This window comes from Apus apus, chromosome 16 (genome assembly GCF_020740795.1).
Source record: "Apus apus isolate bApuApu2 chromosome 16, bApuApu2.pri.cur, whole genome shotgun sequence".
Classification (NCBI taxonomy): domain Eukaryota; kingdom Metazoa; phylum Chordata; class Aves; order Apodiformes; family Apodidae; genus Apus; species Apus apus.
This window is the reverse complement of record NC_067297.1, coordinates 8883788-8900730: the sequence shown is the minus strand read 5'-3', so window position 1 is coordinate 8900730 and position 16943 is coordinate 8883788. Positions and strand designations below refer to the sequence as shown.

At 46.5% G+C, this 16943-nt stretch overlaps 1 protein-coding gene across 6 annotated transcripts in view; it reads left to right on the top strand.

Annotated features, from left to right (window-relative positions):
• The window catches only part of ULK1 (unc-51 like autophagy activating kinase 1), a 96833-nt gene that overhangs the window by 12696 nt on the left and 67194 nt on the right, over positions 1 to 16943 (top strand). For 3 of the 6 annotated variants that reach the window (XM_051633774.1, XM_051633778.1, XM_051633773.1), the window contains exons 1-4: positions 5741 to 5813; positions 6994 to 7135; positions 7960 to 8052; positions 8142 to 8183. In XM_051633774.1, coding sequence (XP_051489734.1) covers positions 5779 to 5813; positions 6994 to 7135; positions 7960 to 8052; positions 8142 to 8183 — 312 coding nt within the window. In that variant the 5' untranslated portion in view covers positions 5741 to 5778. Of the gene's footprint in view, positions 1 to 5740; positions 5814 to 6402; positions 6795 to 6993; positions 7136 to 7959; positions 8053 to 8141; positions 8184 to 16943 lie in introns of those variants that run through there. The other 3 variants (XM_051633777.1, XM_051633776.1, XM_051633775.1) reach the window with 2 other exon arrangements.

The following is a 16943-nucleotide window of genomic DNA, read 5'->3' as shown; positions in this document are numbered from 1 at the left end:
ATGACAGAACAGAATCAGGCTGCCCTGGGAAGTCACTGCTGACTTCTAATATTTTAGCTTTCACAGGTGATTTTTGTCTTCAGGCTGCTTTTGAGAAGGCCAAAGACAGCTGAGTTGATACCTGTGACTTTACTGTCCACCTGGAAACTTTGGAAAGATTTTCCTGGGCTGAGAGGTTCTTTCTGGTCATGATTTTCAGCTCTCTCCTGAAAACAATGGTCCTTAAACCTTCAGGTTTCCCCTGTAGTAGTTATGTCCCCTCCCCATCCCATGTTGGGCCTGCCCTATCTGGAGAGAAGCCCAGGCTGAAGGCTGAGCAACCTTCTTCTGGCCTCCTAAACATGACTCTGTAGATGTGAAAGATAAGGGGCATGACACTCCTACTCCTCCTCCTGCCATGAGGTGAGCAGTTATTTTTAACACAGAGGTCACTGAAGCGAGGGCTAGTGCTGAGGCATGTTGGAGCTGCTGCTGAGAATCCTATTGACTTGAGTGGACATTGGAGGGAGTCCCAGCTAAAGCTGCAGGCTACAGAGTGGCCTGTGTCCCCTCCCAGTAAACCTTGGCTTCATTGTGGCTGACACGAGAGGCCCCATGGATGGCACAGACCAAAGTGTGTGTGTATATGGAGGAAGGCTGAGGGTGGTGAGCATGGGTCTGTTCTCATCCAGGACAGAGATGACATCTTGTAAGGAACTGCATGATGACACCTGCTGATTTATGAACACACAGTGTTCTGGCAAGAAATAGCTTCCAATTAGCCTGAAAACTGACTGCTCTGGGTGGAGGATCTGCAGACTCTTATTTATGGGCAAACCTCATTTCAATATAATCAGCTGCTTGACAGGCAGGTTAGGTAATGGTCCTGGATGTGAGCACTAACAGCTTTGAACACTGAGTACAGCCCTTAGTGCCCAGAGCCCTCTGCCAGTAGCTGAAATGCATCCGATATTAAAACACAGGGAGAACCCAGGAAGCCCCTTGCCAGAGCACCTTGCTGAGTACATTAAAACACTGCCTTCAATAATTCATCAAGTCTGTTCAGTGAGCTGGTGTATATGTGTGGGGAGGGGGGGTAATAAAGCATCTCGGACCTTGCCTGCCAGGATAATTGAGTGGCTAGTTAAATCTCTCAACAGTATTAATCAATAAAGGGGCCCAGAGCGCAAATAAATACAGAACATAATATGACAGGGCTATGGAAGGGAATGGAAAGTGATTCTGCTTCTGTGCATGAGGTTAGGTGCAGTACTGCTCCAGCAGCTGGTATTTGAATAACCTCAATGCTTTGATAGTTTAAACATCCAGTACTTCCAGCTGTGTTATCTCTCATTCAGACATCACCTAGATGTCTTTGATACAGCTGTGTGTGCAACGGAGGCAGCAGCTGCTTGTGGAAGGTAGGGAGCAGATTGTAAACTCTGTTCCTTAACTGAGTGTCTTGAGTCACTGATGAAGAGCTGGTGTCATGAGTGGACGTTTCTTTGTAAGATAAAAAAACATTTTACCAGAGTTGGAGTGCTGGTTTTGCAGAACCCCAGTGAGGTATGAACAAATGCTCTTAACATAACTGTAAATTTACAGATGTTTTCAGTGCTCCAAATTTATCTACTTGTTCAGCCTCTCCAGGAAGGCGGCAACACGACGTGGCTGTGCTCAAAACTCACCTATCCCAGTGTGACTCTGGTGCAATTCTAGTGTAGTCTGTGTCTCACCCCTACTGTAACTGAGCCAGAACTTAACCTACTAACAGACATCTGAAATGGGTACGATTAACAGATGTCATTTTAATTTTCCATTAAATTCAGCCTGCAGCCTGCCACCTATTCCATTAATGTTAGGCTAATATTTACTTTCACCATTTACAGATATTTGTGGACGTTCCACATATTTCTTCCACCAAACTGATTTTCAGCCAAGCACTTCTTATTCAGTTCCTTCATTCCTTCCTGATCAATCTGGCAAAAATTCCAGCATTCAGGTTAGTGTTGGCTCTGCCCAGATACTGGTGATTATGCTGAGCTATTAGGATGTTTGTGGAAAGCACATATGTAACTATCTTAACATGTCTGAATTTGAATCAGATTTTGAAATTCTATGAATATGGCTGATTTTCATCCAGATGGTACTTTGAAACTAAGCCATACTTGATCTTTCCTCTTGTGCTACTCTGTCCATCTTTTTTGGCTCTGAAGTACCCAGAATAAGTTTCAAGCATCTACTTCTGTGAAGAAAAGAAATTGCCCAGCAACAGCACTACCTATGACTACATGAGCTACAGCTCATGTTAAAGCTCATCTCCAGGCTTGTGCTTTCATTTCACACACAGAGATGTGCTGCCAATTAAAAGGCTCAGTCCATGTGCAGTAACTTGTTCAGTCATGTCTTGCTCATGTGCCCAAGCCTCACAGCTTGGCATTTCCCTTCCTCCAACACTTACTTGTTTTCCTGGCACTTGGTGCCTCTGTGAGGCAACTGCTGTAATAAAAGGATTACACAGGAGTGCCTTGCAGATTCCCTCTGTGTTGAACAGAACTTTGATTTCAAAATAGAGATGCACACCAAGGGAAAGGACTTGTTCTTTGCACTTGTATTCGGCCAAGGACTTCCCCGAGCCTTCCAGATAAGTGGTTCACCTCCATGGGTGGCTGCTGTGAGGCTTCTGGTCTCTCATGCGAGAATGTGGGGAATGCTGGGATGGTGTCACTGAAGTAGAAAAGCAAAAACATTAGGATCTTGGGAAGAAGCTGTCTGGCCCACAGAGAATGCTCGTGGTAGCCAAAGCTGTCTAGAACAAGAATGTCACAGCCCTGGCACAGGTTCTTTGCGATATGTGAATACAGGTCGTTGCTATGTAAGAACAAATGTAAAATGTCACTTGTTCTAAAGGCATAGTCAAATGGATGCATCTTGCTCTTTGGTGTATCAGGATGAGACCAAAGTCTGATGTGAGTGCTCACAGAAGCTCTGGTGTCTACAGCAATGTACACACAGCAGCAAGCAGCTGAGTATGCACCAGCCCTCCAGAGCATCCACCCAGGTTCCAAGCTAGGCTTTGCAGTCCCAAACAAAGTCTGCGTTGCTCCAGGTTACTGGTAAAAGAGTTAGTTTGTTTAAACTAGTGTAGGTGTACAGACATGAGCTTCAGACACACCTTGAGCTACTGGGTAGGTATATAATTTATTCTGTAGGCTGTACAAAGATGAGAACAATGTAGTCCTAGATGGAAATCTTTGTTCTGTCATTATTCTAAATCTTTATTCTGAGTTTGCTTGTTCTTACATAATTCCCTCAGACTTTTGTAGCTTTAACCAACTCCACAGCACAGAGGTGGTAGCAGAGATAGCTGTACCATACCCCTGCAGCCCAGAGGTCAGGATGTGGCACTCTTGGACTCCACTAAGTAGAAACAGCCATATTCATGGCTACTGATTAAAACATGGTATTGGAAAAAAGTATCATGTGAGTTCACAGGATATCAGTTCTCTCTTGCTTTCCTTCACATGAGAAAAAGAAAAAAGAATAAAGTTGCACTAATTATTCCAGGAGAATATTCAGAGGTTTCCCACAGTTGGGTGTATGCTTCTACTTTTCTCCACCCATCGTAAGTCACAGCAGATCTTCCCTCACTCATGTTTTGCATTGTTCAGTTGAACTAGATACTCTGTCCCCTCAGAGGTTAATGCCTCCATCTGAGGAAGCAGCTGAGTACGTGCTGGTGGTAGTTCTTTCATCATTAGCAAATGGGAGACTGTGGGAAGAGAACAGAATTTACATGTGTTGGATGTTGGCCTAAACATACTCTCACTGAATTCTGGACATTGGGGAAGAATTGATAGAGCATAAGTACTTAATCAGCAAACCCCAGGAAAAAAAAAAAAAAAGAGCAATCCTACTTTTAATTAAAATGCTTTTCAGCTGCCTTTGTTCCAAAACGAACAAATGTTTTGCTAATACCACGTGTCTGCAGAGTGCACTCCAAATATCTCAAAACTGTGTTTGCTGCCAAGTGGCATTACATTTATTAGTTGTCCTTGGGTAAGTTTTTTTAAATCCCTGTAGAAGTCTGAAATCTTTTCACTCGCCTATTTGTGGAAGACACATTTGAGAGACATTTAACTGCTACAAATGTTAAACTGTCTGTTCAAAGAAAGTGTTGTGGCTGGTGTGTGCAACTTGGTCCTGATCCTGATGGAGACCTCTGAGCACCTTCATGATTCTTATGCTACTTTGAGGTTTCACTTATTCACCAGAAAGCTACCCAGTGAGTCTGCTTACAAACAAACCCAGTGTGCTTAGAATAAAATATAAAATGTCAACAGAGAGGAGGCTGACTTCACCACCCTGCTCTGCATGTAGCTGCATGCAGAAAACTACCTTAGAGCCCACGTTTAATCAAAACCAGTTCAAGTTAAATGTTGTGGGTTGTTGTTTTTTTTTTTCACAGCCATCAGCACATGAGGGAACAAACAAGCACATGCAGTACAGAACAAAGAGCATTCATCAGGCTGATATTTTGGCCTCTAACTCAACAGCATTCATATCAACTTCCTCCTAGCACTGGCGCTGTGTGTCTGTGCTGTGCTAGGAAAGCAAAGGCAGAAGCACCTGTGGTCACTAGAGATTTTCACCACAGGTCTTGCAAGAGTGCACTTGCTAACCACGCTGCCTTGGCTCTTGGCCAGCCAAGGGGGATACAAGATTTTTGCCTGCCTAGAAACCATCTAAGATGCTCCAGAAAATGTTCTTCGCTTCCTGCCTTAGACTTTTGCAACAATTATGTTCTGCATTAGAGGCAGCAGCTTTTAACAACTGGTAAAATAAGTTCCTGTGTCTGTCATTTGCCAAGGAGCTTGAATTTTTTTGCAAGTTTGATGGCATTTTCCATTTTTACTGGCTTCTGTGTTAAAATTGGAATTAACCTCTTGCGACCACAACAAAAGCCTGAAATTGTAGACCTTGTGGATGGCAGAGACCTAGAAGTGAGAATGAAAACAAGTAGCTAAGCAAATTGTATTTGATTTATTTTAAGTTTGTGGGTTTTAATTGATTTGTGCTGAAATCACACAGGTTCTCTAGTCTTGTTTTGGTTTAAAGGCTACTTTTATAAACACTGCTATCAAATTCCCATTGAAAGTTCCATTGAATTCCCTTATCACTTTTATAGACCTTAAATAACTGCTAGAATTTGAGACACGAATTACTACCAGTCAGGTATTACGACTTTGATATCAGTCTTTGGTACATACTGCCATTTTTCCAGCAGAATTTTAAGTGCAGGATGGTGCCTGAAAGCAAGTTATCAAGCAACCAAAGGCAGCAGACCACAGGCCAGACCTTGAATCAGAGTCAGACCCTGCTTTTGTGTACAAAACAAGGCCTGATTCTGTGAGGCGCTTCTTGTTCCTAATTTTTGCTGGAAACAGAGCTAGCTGCAGACGCTCAGCGTCACAACCCTGAGCACCCTCTGCATCATGTATCTGTAGAGCTAGCAGCCTGTGTTTGGTCTTGCAGGGCTGGTACAGGCCAACGTACAGGTCGATACGGGGCAGTTGTGTAAACAGCAAAGGCGTGAGCAGGGGCGCTGCCCGCGGGGCACGTTGTTCTCTCTGCAGCTGGAATACGCTGTTCTGCTTCCGACAGTCTGATAAGGGTGCAGACGAACTGGAGAGGGTGCACAAGGATTCTAGATACCACCACAGCTGGTGGAAACAGATTTGGGCAGCCTGGGGGTAGGAGGTGCAACCAGAAAAGGGGCTCCTGCAACTGAGGGAACGGATGACCTGCCGGCCCAAACCAACAAGGGAAAAAGGGTGAGTTACTGCACAGTGAGACAGAGGATGGCCAAACCCAAGCGCCAGGCTCAGGCTGGGAAAGACTCCTTATCTCAGCTGCTGCACTGAGCTCTAGGGTAGGGGGTCGGGCAAGGTTTCTGAGGAGCGCTGGACGCAGGCACCGCCGCACAGCCCTGCCTGCTGCAGGCCTGGCTCGCTCCCCCCCGGGAAACACCGGGCCCTGGGCCCCAGCGCAGGAGCATGTCGAGATGGGCCATCCCGCGGGAGAAGCAGGGATGCTGCGGGTGGCGGGACCCGCCTGCGCCCCGTATCCCCTCGGGCACCGCCTGGGCCCCGCCGCGCATCCCCGTGGCGCGGTTTGAAGAATCCACCCGAACGGCCCCTTTTATTCAGCTGCACGGACACACTCCTCGCAGGCTCGGGGCTGCGGCAGGAGCGGGCGGTAACGCCGCCAGCCCGAGGAGCAGCCGGGACGCGCAGCCGGCCCCGCTGCCTCGCCCCGCCCGCCCGCGGCGCCTTTAAGCGCGGCGGCTCCGCCCCCCCCGCCGCGCTCCGCGCCTGCGCCGCGGCCGCCGGGGCCGGCACTTCCCTGGGGGCCGCTCCGCGGAGCTTTGTCTGGCGGAGGCGGCGGGACCCGGGAGCGCGGCGGGACCCACCGGGGGATCCCGGCCCCGCTCGGTGCGAGCGGCCGAGGGGAGCAGTCGGTTCTTAAGGTGGACTCGCGCTTAAGGTGGACCGCTCGTCGTCAAGTGGACGGGGCGTTAAGGTGGATCGGCTCTTAAGGTGGACTGTCCGTGAAGCCGCGCCTGCGAGGCGGGCAGGGCCGGGGCTCGGCATGGAGAGCCCCGCCTGAAGCGGCTGCTGGAGGAGCCGCGCCGGGCTGCCCTGAGGAGGAGATGGAGGAGGCCCGCTGCTGAGGAGCCAACTTCTCCCCGGCCTCCCACCATGACCAGCTCCTGGCCGCTCCGCAGGAAGAGGCAGCCCATGGACCAGGGCGAGGTGGGCGAGCGGAGCCTGGCGCCGAGCTGCCGGGGTGACCGGCCGCAGGGACCCCGCCAGCGCCGGCCCTTCTGCGGGGCGGTGGGGGGGGTGGTGGTGGGGTGTGCGTATGCCCCGTGGGGTTTGGATGGGGAGAGGTTTAATTTTCTTTCAAGGGAGCTCCTTCATCACCGCCATCCTCCTCCTCGTCCCTTTGCAGCTCTGAAGCCGTCCCGGCCGCAGCCTCCCCGGGGACCCCCCGGCGCAGCGCCATGGAGACGGTGGGAAAGTTTGAGTTCAGTAGGAAGGACCTGATCGGGCACGGAGCCTTCGCCGTCGTCTTCAAAGGCAGGCACAAAGAGGTGAATAATCTCTTTCCCCCCCCCCCCCCCCAATTTTCCTCGCTTATTTCTTTATTTCTGGGTTCGGGCCGAGCCTGGCACGGCGTCCCGGTTGCCCTGTCCCCGCTGGGCTGCGGTAGCTGTTCTTAGCCTGGGCACCAGCCCCGGGCTCCGGGGCAGCTCCGGTGCTGGTAGACATATTTATTATTGTTGTTACTCCGGAGTTTCTCTGGGAAGCAGGCGTTTGTCCCAGCAGGAGCCGGGCAGGTGGCTTCACCTTGCGGCTGGGCGATTCGGGGATGGAGGCCGAGGTGTCCTGGAGACCTCCTGCCCTCCCACACAGGCTTCTGCCTTGAAAACAAACAAAAAAAACTATCCCTCACACTGTCCGTGAAGTGTGTAGAGGGCTCTTACTTTGTTTTTTTTGTGTGTGTCTGTGGAGTTTTGTTCTTCTCCACTTGATTTTTCTAGGAGGAGGGGAAATCGCTCACTGGTAAATAAAAGGAAACGAATCCGGCAGTGGATTTTCCATGATTAGGGCTTGGGATAAGCCAGGGCTCCTACAGTGCGTTTATTTCTAGTGATTAAATAAGAGGATAATCATTGTATAAGGCAGGAACAAAAATCCAAACCTTGGGGTTTTCTCCTTGGGCTGGCAAGCACAATTCAGCAAAGGGCAAGTCTGAACAAGTGAGGGATAGGCATTAGGACATGGAGAGGCCTTTTCCGGTACTGTAAGACGCTCATTTAAGTAATAGTTGTAATCTGTTAAGAGGCTGCTTATCCTAATGTAAATGAATGGTGAAATTTACATTTGTCTTTGAATTACATATGTACTCTTTCAGAAACCTGAGCTGGAAGTAGCTGTGAAATGCATTAACAAGAAAAACCTTGCAAAATCTCAAACTCTGCTGGGCAAGGAAATAAAAATACTTAAGGTAAAGGTTCACTCACTTGGTTTCTTCAGTCTTTGTTCTATATGCCCTTTGTTCCTTCTAGCTTACGGTCTTTGTTTTGCTTTTTCTAGGAATTGAAACATGAAAACATCGTTGCCTTGTATGACTTCCAGGTAAATACATTTATTTATGGCAGAGCATTCTGGATTTGGGAGAGGCTGAATTGAGTTGGTGGAATTTCAGTTTTTAACAGATGTTTTTGTATTCAGAAATGTATTCTGGGAGAAGGAAAGTATTCTGATAAGTTAGGGAAAGCTAAACAAACATGGCTGTGTAGATCATGTATTGGTTGTTGTCTGGAGCACTCAACTTGTCTGCAGTTGGGAGTTGAGTTGGGAGCTCTACTCCTAGGATGTTGTGCAGTGAATTGCAGTGTGGGTTGAATATGTCTGTGTTGGAAGCTCCTAAGTTCTCAAAATGTTAGAAATAAAATTACAGTCATTATTCTTGGCATGCCTACCTTTTATTTTCTTTACTCTGGATACACTCCCTAAGAAAATGTATTTTTCCTAGGCAGTGTAAAAATAGTTGTGAGCATGACTTTGTAGCATATGATTGTCTTCAGTTCCAGAGGATTTTCATTTGCATTTTTTGTTGTCCTTGTGGCAATCACTAAGTGTTAAAAATTGCAGCAGACATTTTTAGATTATTGTGGTTTCCCACAGTTGCTTTTTCCTTCAAAGTCAGCTCTGAAGATCTAATCTAAGGGGCTAACACCAAACCACTCCGAAACTCAAGTTATCCAATCACTTTTTTCTTTTTTTCCTCCTTAAGTTTTTAGTTGGAATGTTCTGCTGGGTGATGGGGCGAGTTTTCTTTTACATCTTTGACATCCTTACAAAGAAGCCTCAGGATGTCAAAGCCTAAAAAAATGGAACCTTGTTCCTGGATGGAGGGGCTGGGGTTGGATCCAGCCTGTGCCGCCCTCGGGTCGGTGTTTGCGGGTGACGTGAGCGCTGGCTTGCCTGGACCCCCGGGGTGGCTTATCTGGAGCTGTCTGCCCTCTCCCTGATATCACATGTCCGGCGGCTGCCGGGTTTGTTGACATTCCTCCTTCTCCCGTGGATTGGCTCCCGAGCCCTGCGCGTCACCCGGCCCTGCAGGGCCTGCTGGGGACTGTAGTCTCTCCCTTCCTTCCCTGCTGGGAGCAGGATTGCTGCTTGGGAATGTCCTTTGGGTCACAGGGCAGCTTGTGCTGCTCCTGAGCCGCCGTTTAGAGCTGGTTTTACAAAGCCACGACTGCCCTTGGGCTGGTGTGTGCTGCTGAGAGCTGGGGGAGTTTGGGCCACTTGGGGCATTAGGTCTTGTGGGGTTTTGTTTGTTTGTTTTTCATTCTCTGTAGCTTCTAAGTTTACTTAATAACTTCTCAATTAAGGGAGCGAGTGGCTGCTCCGGCTCTTCCTCTGGAGTTTGCATTTGTATGAAGCATTATGTTGCAGGATTTGCTTGTTGCAAATCTTCCAAAGCCTTTGTTCACATTCTGTTCCTCAGCCTGCTTCAAATAACTGCTTGGTAGGAAGCAGCTCTGAAACGTTTCCTGCAAAAGGAGTGATTTCATCACTGCTACAACTGCAGCAATGTATTTTTCTCTTTACGTGGATGGCAAATGAGCCTCAGTTAAATTTTGAGTATAGCAGTGTAGGCTGATGAGATATTTGCAAGAAGCTGTGTAAGATACCATGAAACAAGAACTTCAGAATGGTCCTGGGTTCAAGGCATGCTCAAGTACACCTCTAGTTACCAGTTTTGTCAGAGACTGATTGTATGACCTAGGAAATTTGATTTTTTGGACAACATGAGATGTTTTGGGATGTTATGTAGTGCTCCCAGGGTGTGGAGTCACCTCTGGTGTAAGGTAATCAGTGATCAGACACAGTCTGATGTGGTCTACCAGCCATAGGTTGTGTGTGTAGTGTGTCTGGGTGCTTGGCCTTGCTCTGTGTCGGCTTAGGAGTTGTATGAGAGTAAATTACCTGCAAAGGTAAAAGTGCAGTTCTGTGGAAAGCTGGCTGCTGCCCACCTTCCCTTACTTTGTGGAAAAAAAAAACCTACTTCTTACTCAGCTTGTTCCTGACACAAGATTAGTTGCTTCATTCATAGCTGCATATATATTTACCCTCGAAAATGACATAGTTGCAGTTAATTGAGCCCTTACTTTTAGGCTTTCTAAAACTGAAGTTTATTCTTATATTAAAACAACATAGAGCAGAAAGGAAAAAAATACTTCCTGTGAATCTTAATGTTGGCCTGCAGCTTTGTCTGTTGTTGCATTTTGTCTTCCCTTCTGCAGCTCCTGTCAGCAGTGACTTTAACTTTTACTTGCATGTTCCTTACAAGGAAATGGTTGCCAAAACCACAGTGGCTGCAAGCGAGTGATTACACCCAATGATGCTTTCGTTTGCATTTTCCTGGTTAAAAGCTGATGTTAACCAGGCCTCATACAACTCAAGAGTTTTGATGTAATGCCAGATTTGCCCCAGACAGATGCTTGCAGTGCTGACACTTAATACTGGCAGCAGCTCTCACCCTGGCACACTTATTTTATCCTTCAAATCCAGGAAAATTGGTCTGTTCCTTCTCATTTGTACATCTCTGTGATACTCATTCATAAGTAATGACAAAATAAGAAGCTTCCAAGGAATAAATGTTACTAATCAATGTTTAATGCATAAAAGTGCAGTGTCTTGACTTTTATAGATTTTCTCACTGGAGTCTAAAGAGCAGCATCAGTACATGAGAATGGCTCACAAAGTGAAATATGCATATTCCCATTATTATGTGCTCATGAACAGTCTAGGAACCTGATGTGAGAACCCCTGTTCAAAAAGAGGATAAATCATACTGTATTGAGTTTCCAAAAGTAGTAACTATCTAGTGTCTGCATGGAGTTGTGGTGTGGATCTTTCCTAGCAGAGGGGATGGTTGGCATCAACTAAAAACCAGATTCCCCTGTATGCAGGGTGTGTTAGTTGCTGCTGAGCATTCCCTGACTCCTCAGCTGGCTTGCAGTGGGGCTGGAGTTTGGGTCTCCAGACTGCAGCAGTCGAGAGGAGTACAGTAGTCTAGAGGGACATCTGGAGATCAGAAGTCTTTGTACTAATTTTGAAGGCAGCCAAATGAGCTCTTGTTCCTTAAGGTGGAAATTAGCACCAACAAGGATACAAATGATGGTTTCTGCCATATGAGAACTTGGTCTGGAAACGAGTTTTCTTAGAAAATGGAGTTTCAGAATTCTTGAGGATCTACTGAACTCTTCAGGCATGCTGACACTGAAAGTTTAAGGATCATGTGGTTCAGTGTATGGGACTTGCTTTGGTTTCTTCTGTGACCCAGCATGTTGAATCTGAATCTGTGATCAGAGACCAGTTAGCTGAGGGAATTCAGGGGTAGGAAGGTCACTCTTGAAGTTGTCAGATCCTGGGCCCACTGTGCACTTGACAGCTTTTTCCACACTAGTAAGAAGTAGGTTCCTACATGTAACTGAGATCTCTGGGGCAGCAGGAGGTCCTGGGTATGTTTTCTTCCCTGTACTGTGCTAGCTGCCCCAGGAAGGCTGGTTGAACAGATGTGAGCTGGAGATCTCATGTGTGGCTGTGTTGGGTGCTGGGGCAGGTTTTTGGAGCCCTGCAGAGCAAAGTAACCCAAACCCAGCTGCCCAAGGCCTGCAGAAAATCTTGGCCGTAAATCTTGCTTTGAACATCAGAAAGCCTTTTCCTGCATGAAATGGGAAGAAGGATTACTTTACTGGCATGTTTTCCCTGGTTGTGTGCTGTGCTCTCAGCTTGTTAAAGCAGCCTGGCTATGTCTGCTCTTGCATGGGTATTGTTTGTTTTGTTGGCTTTTTTTGATTTTCACACAGGTGGAATGTACTGATTGTAGGAACTTGGGAGTTAACACCATGCAGGGCACTGTGCTGCTGAGTTTCTGGTTCAGCCTAGGTTACCTGAGGGTCTGCTTTCCATAATTTTAGGTCGAGTTGGCTTATTGTACTCATCAGCTCGAGGTGAGCTGAGAGTAATGCATAATTCACTCGTGCAGTACAGACTTACCAAAAATATGTCTGCTGGGGTGACTGTATCACCTGGAGCTCCTGAAGAGGAGACAAAGAACACGGAATCCTTGCAGTGCAGGTTTTTTTTTTTGTGCACATGGATTAAGGCATGGGTGGCAGAATAAACACTCCTCAGCTCAGTGATCAGTCACCCTGGGCTGGTCTTGAAAGCCAAATAATAACAGGCTTGTTCTATTGCTGCTGTTCAAAAAGTCCTTGTGATCAATAGGATTGTGGCTGTTGGGCTGTGATGTTCTGTTGTGCTGTCTGCACCATCATCCTTTTCCAACTCGGAGCCTTTAGCTTCTAGTCCACATCTTGTGTACGTGCCTCCTACTGTCCCTCGGGACCTCTGGAGTACAGCAGTGTCCTTTGGTGTGCCCTCCAGCACCGCCTGCTCCTGCTGCAGCGCTTCGCAGATGAGCGTGATGTGGGATGAATCAGTGTTGCTGCAGCGTCACCTCCTTGTCTTGCCACCTCTCATGCCACCTAACGCAGGATCTTCTGTTCCTCAGGCACTGCTGTTGGGGTGCCCTGTCTTGGGAGACGGGGCTCCACTGTGACACTTGGAATGACTAAGGAGGCACTCTGTGTCTGGGAGATCACACTCCCGAGGTCAGGCTGCCTGCCCGCTTAACTCCTGTTTTAATTCTGTCCCCGGGCGAAGCTGGCAAGTTGCCTGGTGAGTGGGTGTAAAGTGCAGGCTTCGCTGAACTCCCAAGCAATCCTCTTTCTGCTTCTGCTGCAGACAGGAGTGGGTTGTCTGCTATCCTGCTCCATCAGCATCCTTGCCTCTCTTAAGGGGAATCACTGTTACTGGGGATTGGATCTGGCTTAATTTAGAGCTAGGAAAGGATGGAAAACCCATCCACCCTCTGGCAGTAGTTTTGCAGGATGAGGCTTGAGACTTTAGTGGACTAAAATGGGCATGTTTATGGAAAGCAGAGAATTTTAAAGTCTTAAACTTCTGTTTAATGTTGGGCTCACTAGCTGAGTATCACACTGTGCAGGTCACAGAAACATCTAGCAAATGTTGACCACTAAATATAGAGCTCAGAGGAGTCATGGGCTTTTTTTAGAGGGAGTGGTTGCGTTTCTGAAATTATGATCACTGTTTTACTCATCCTGTGTGTAAAGCACATACCTGTGTTCCTCTCACATGATTAAGATGTCATGGAAGAGCTGGCGACGTCAAAGTTAATAGCCTCTAAAGCTCCCGTGGAAGGCAGCATTACTCAGAGTAATGACAGATCAAGGAATGTTTCCCAGGAGTAATGGGAAGCTGGTAGGCTGTTGTGTTCACAGTGTGACAGCAAAGCTCTGGTAACGGCTGAGGTGCAATTCGTGCTGCTGCTCTTGAATCTCCATCCTTGTTTCCATTATGAAAATTTCCACTGCTTGGATCCTTGTGATGATTGAATTTGGTTGGAGTGAGCACAGCCAGGAGGTGGAGATTTGGAAGATGTATGGGAAGAGCTGCCTCTTAATCAGTGGCTGGGTGGGATTTAATTCAGACAGAGAACCACTCTTTGAATTTCTTCAAATATTTGTAGATTCAAACCAATGCCCAATTAAAAAATTAAATTTTGTGACCAAATTGGACTTGACCCTAAACTGAGAAACTGAAATAAAACTGTGTTGCAAGGGATCCTCTTAATGCTCAAGTATATGTAGACAATTGTGTCTTCTTTCCTGTACCCACTGCCTTCCCACCTGGTGATACAGACAAACTAACAAACAATAGACATAAGGTTAGTGTTGGTGGCAGAAGTTTGAGCTGAATGGTTCTGGTTTGTGTTGGGGAGACTCCTAGAGGAGCTCATGTCCTTTGAAGTGGACAGACATGTCTCTTCATGAGGCAGACTGCCTTCATTGCAATGGCATGCAGCGAGATCCAGCCAGAAAGGAGAAGTTGTGTACAGGGATGGTGGTCTTTGGTCAGCAAAGTCAGGGAGAGAAGGTTTTTGTCTTTGCTTTGTTTTTCAAAATAACTTGCTTGTTGTTTTCTGTTGGTCGGATGTTTTGTTTAGCTTGGTTTCATTGTTTGTTTGTTTTTTGCTGTTATTTATGTTCATATAGCAATAGTAAATGGGAGAGTTGATGGAAAGTGAATATGGGTGTTGTGGTTTTCCAATGTTTCTACGCTACAGACCTAAACATACTTTACTGAAAAGAAGCCACCTTAATTGTCTTCAGATGTTATGGTTCCTCTCTGAGAGATATAATAATAAATGCCCAGAGCAGAATCCAAGGAGAAGCCCTGCCAACAGATGGCTTTAGAGCCTCTTTTGTGCTTAGTGTATAGCAAAGAGATGCTTGAACTCTGTAATGTTTGTGATGTGCAGGCCTTAAATGCCACTGTAAACATAGAGAAATACTCTTAAATGCATAGTGAGGGTCTCAAAGCTGCATTTATTAAGCAAGGTTATTGCAAGGGGGCACTGGTAGGAATGTATCAAATTCTGCATCACTGGTTGCTTGGGGCAGTAATGTTCTGTCTGGCTGCAGGAGCACCTGGCTTGTCTCCTGGCATCAGAACAACAGGAAGAATTAGGTCAGCTGAGCTGGCACACTAGAGATCAACCAGATAGTGTGGTTCCAGTGGGGGGAATGAAAGATGCAGAATTTTAAGTCATGAGAGATCCTATTTAGCAAAGCGCCTTACGTCTCCAGGAAGGGTTGGTCTCCCAGCCGGCTCAGGACGTGCTGGTGGCCTGGAGCACCAGAGCTGCTGGCACTGTGGGAATGCCCATGGATCACAGCCAGGGGTGAGATGGTGTCAGGCAGGGCTGAGACACAGCCCTGCTGAGCTGCTGGGGGGTTTGGAGCACACAGGCTGCATGGTTCCTGTGCTTGTCCTGCTCAGTGGTGCTGTGGACACAACTGGGCAGCTGGGCAAGTTTCTCTTTGCAGGATTTTTCATTTTTGTTGGACTGATTGATTTTTTTTTTTTCTAGTTGGCAATTATAGCCAGCCTGTTAAATATGTTAAAACATAGTTATCTTAGTTTTTTAAATACTGCATATTCAAGGTCATGTTACTCTGGCTTCTGTTAATTTGATTATTATTTTTTTACCTCTTAAATTAGGACAGGTTTTATTTGAAAACCTGTACTTTTTTCTTTAAACTCTTTGTAAAACACCTTTTTTCTATGATTAATGATTAATGTGTGTTTTCTTAAATTTGATAGATGAAGTATGAAATAAGTGGATGTAAAAGAGGAGACTTGCAAAGGCCAGTCAGTCATGCAGCTGCCATGGAAAATCCTGTGGGGATTGGGCCTCTAATTATCAGAGTTGCATAAGAAAATCTGCAGAATCTCAGATTGTGTTTGGGATATGCCATTAAAAAACAAGATGTTCCCAACTCTATTAATAGAGCTAAATTTATTGATTCTAAAAAATAAACTTCCAGATTGAGTGGCTTTGTATTTGAACATATCTCAGTAAGTGAGTGTGTCTCGGTGGGGCTGTGATTAAAATGGCCATGTTTCCTTTTGCAGCCTGCCTTATTGTCTGCCTGGACCCCTAGCACTGCCCCCCCTAGTCCTGCTCTTTGGGCAGGTTCACAAAGTGCAGCCTTATGGTATGCAAGGATTTCAGCCCAGTACATGTGACTGAGCTTAAGGTAATGGGGAATTCAACCTTAAATGTTCGTTTTATAATATGACTGTGATACTGAAAGGAGATGAAGAATAAACAAATTAGATCTTCAGTATATTTACTGTTGTTCTTAGAATTCTGAAGTTTCCTCTCTTGATAACATTAACATAAGTTATTGTTATTTGCAATTTGTATTTGCAAAAAATTACTTTTGTTTAAAGAAGCTTCTGGGTCTTAATCTGCCTTTTGGCAAAGGGGTGGCCACTTCTTTGTGCTGCATGTCAGAAAGTCTGAAGTTTTCAAGATTCTGCTGCTTTTTTCCTTTGCAGGCTCTAATCCTTGCTGGGCTGCTGCAGCTGCTGCATACAGATGTGAGCTGCACTGCATGCTCAGGCAGTAGAGCCTCCCTAGGACTTGCTCAGTTGGGGACACAGACTAGGGTAGGAGGTGCTGCATTACCCCCGATGAACATGGCTGCTGCAAAAAGTGATTGCTTCTCAGTGTGCCAGCAGCAAGAGCCTTCAATTTGTTCTAATGCATGTTTTTGGTCTTGCCTTGAAGCTCAGTGACTGGTGGAACCTGCCACTTCGTCTCTATGCTTGCTCTTATTATGACATTAATTCTATATTTTGGTTTCTGTGGTTAGGCTCAGAGGTAACTCTTGACTTGACTGCAGCTTTGACTTGCTGTAGTGTGCTGCTCTGCAGAGGCCCAGCCTGCCTCTGAAGGAGAGTCATGTTTTCCTGTTCCAGCTCTCTGCAAGCATGGCAGCCATCAGTCATCCAGCAAGCATGTTGGATCTCAGGGCTTTGATGGAGGCCTGCAGTGACCTTGAGTGAAGCCAACAGTTGATGTCCAGTCAGTGGGGCTGTGGCAGCTACTGCAGCCTGCCACTGCCTGGAGGTGGAGATGGAGAGGAGCAAAGAGCTGTGGCTGATTTGAAGGAAGCTGCAGAAAGCTGGTGTCCAGTGGAAGAGATGGTGATGTTTTTTCAGGTGACTGGAAGATCTAGCCATGTTACCAGCTATCCAGCCATTTGTCTGTGGTGTTATTAGTTGTCTGGCAAACAGCAGTTCCACAGACATGACGTTGTCTTCTTTGTATTTTTTTTAATGACATGCAGACTTTAGGACTGTTGCCAGGGGATGGGAAGTGCCTTCCCCTCCCTTCCTGAAGCCTGTGTAAAACCAGAAGATAGTTTTCCTGCTGTTTTAAATCTG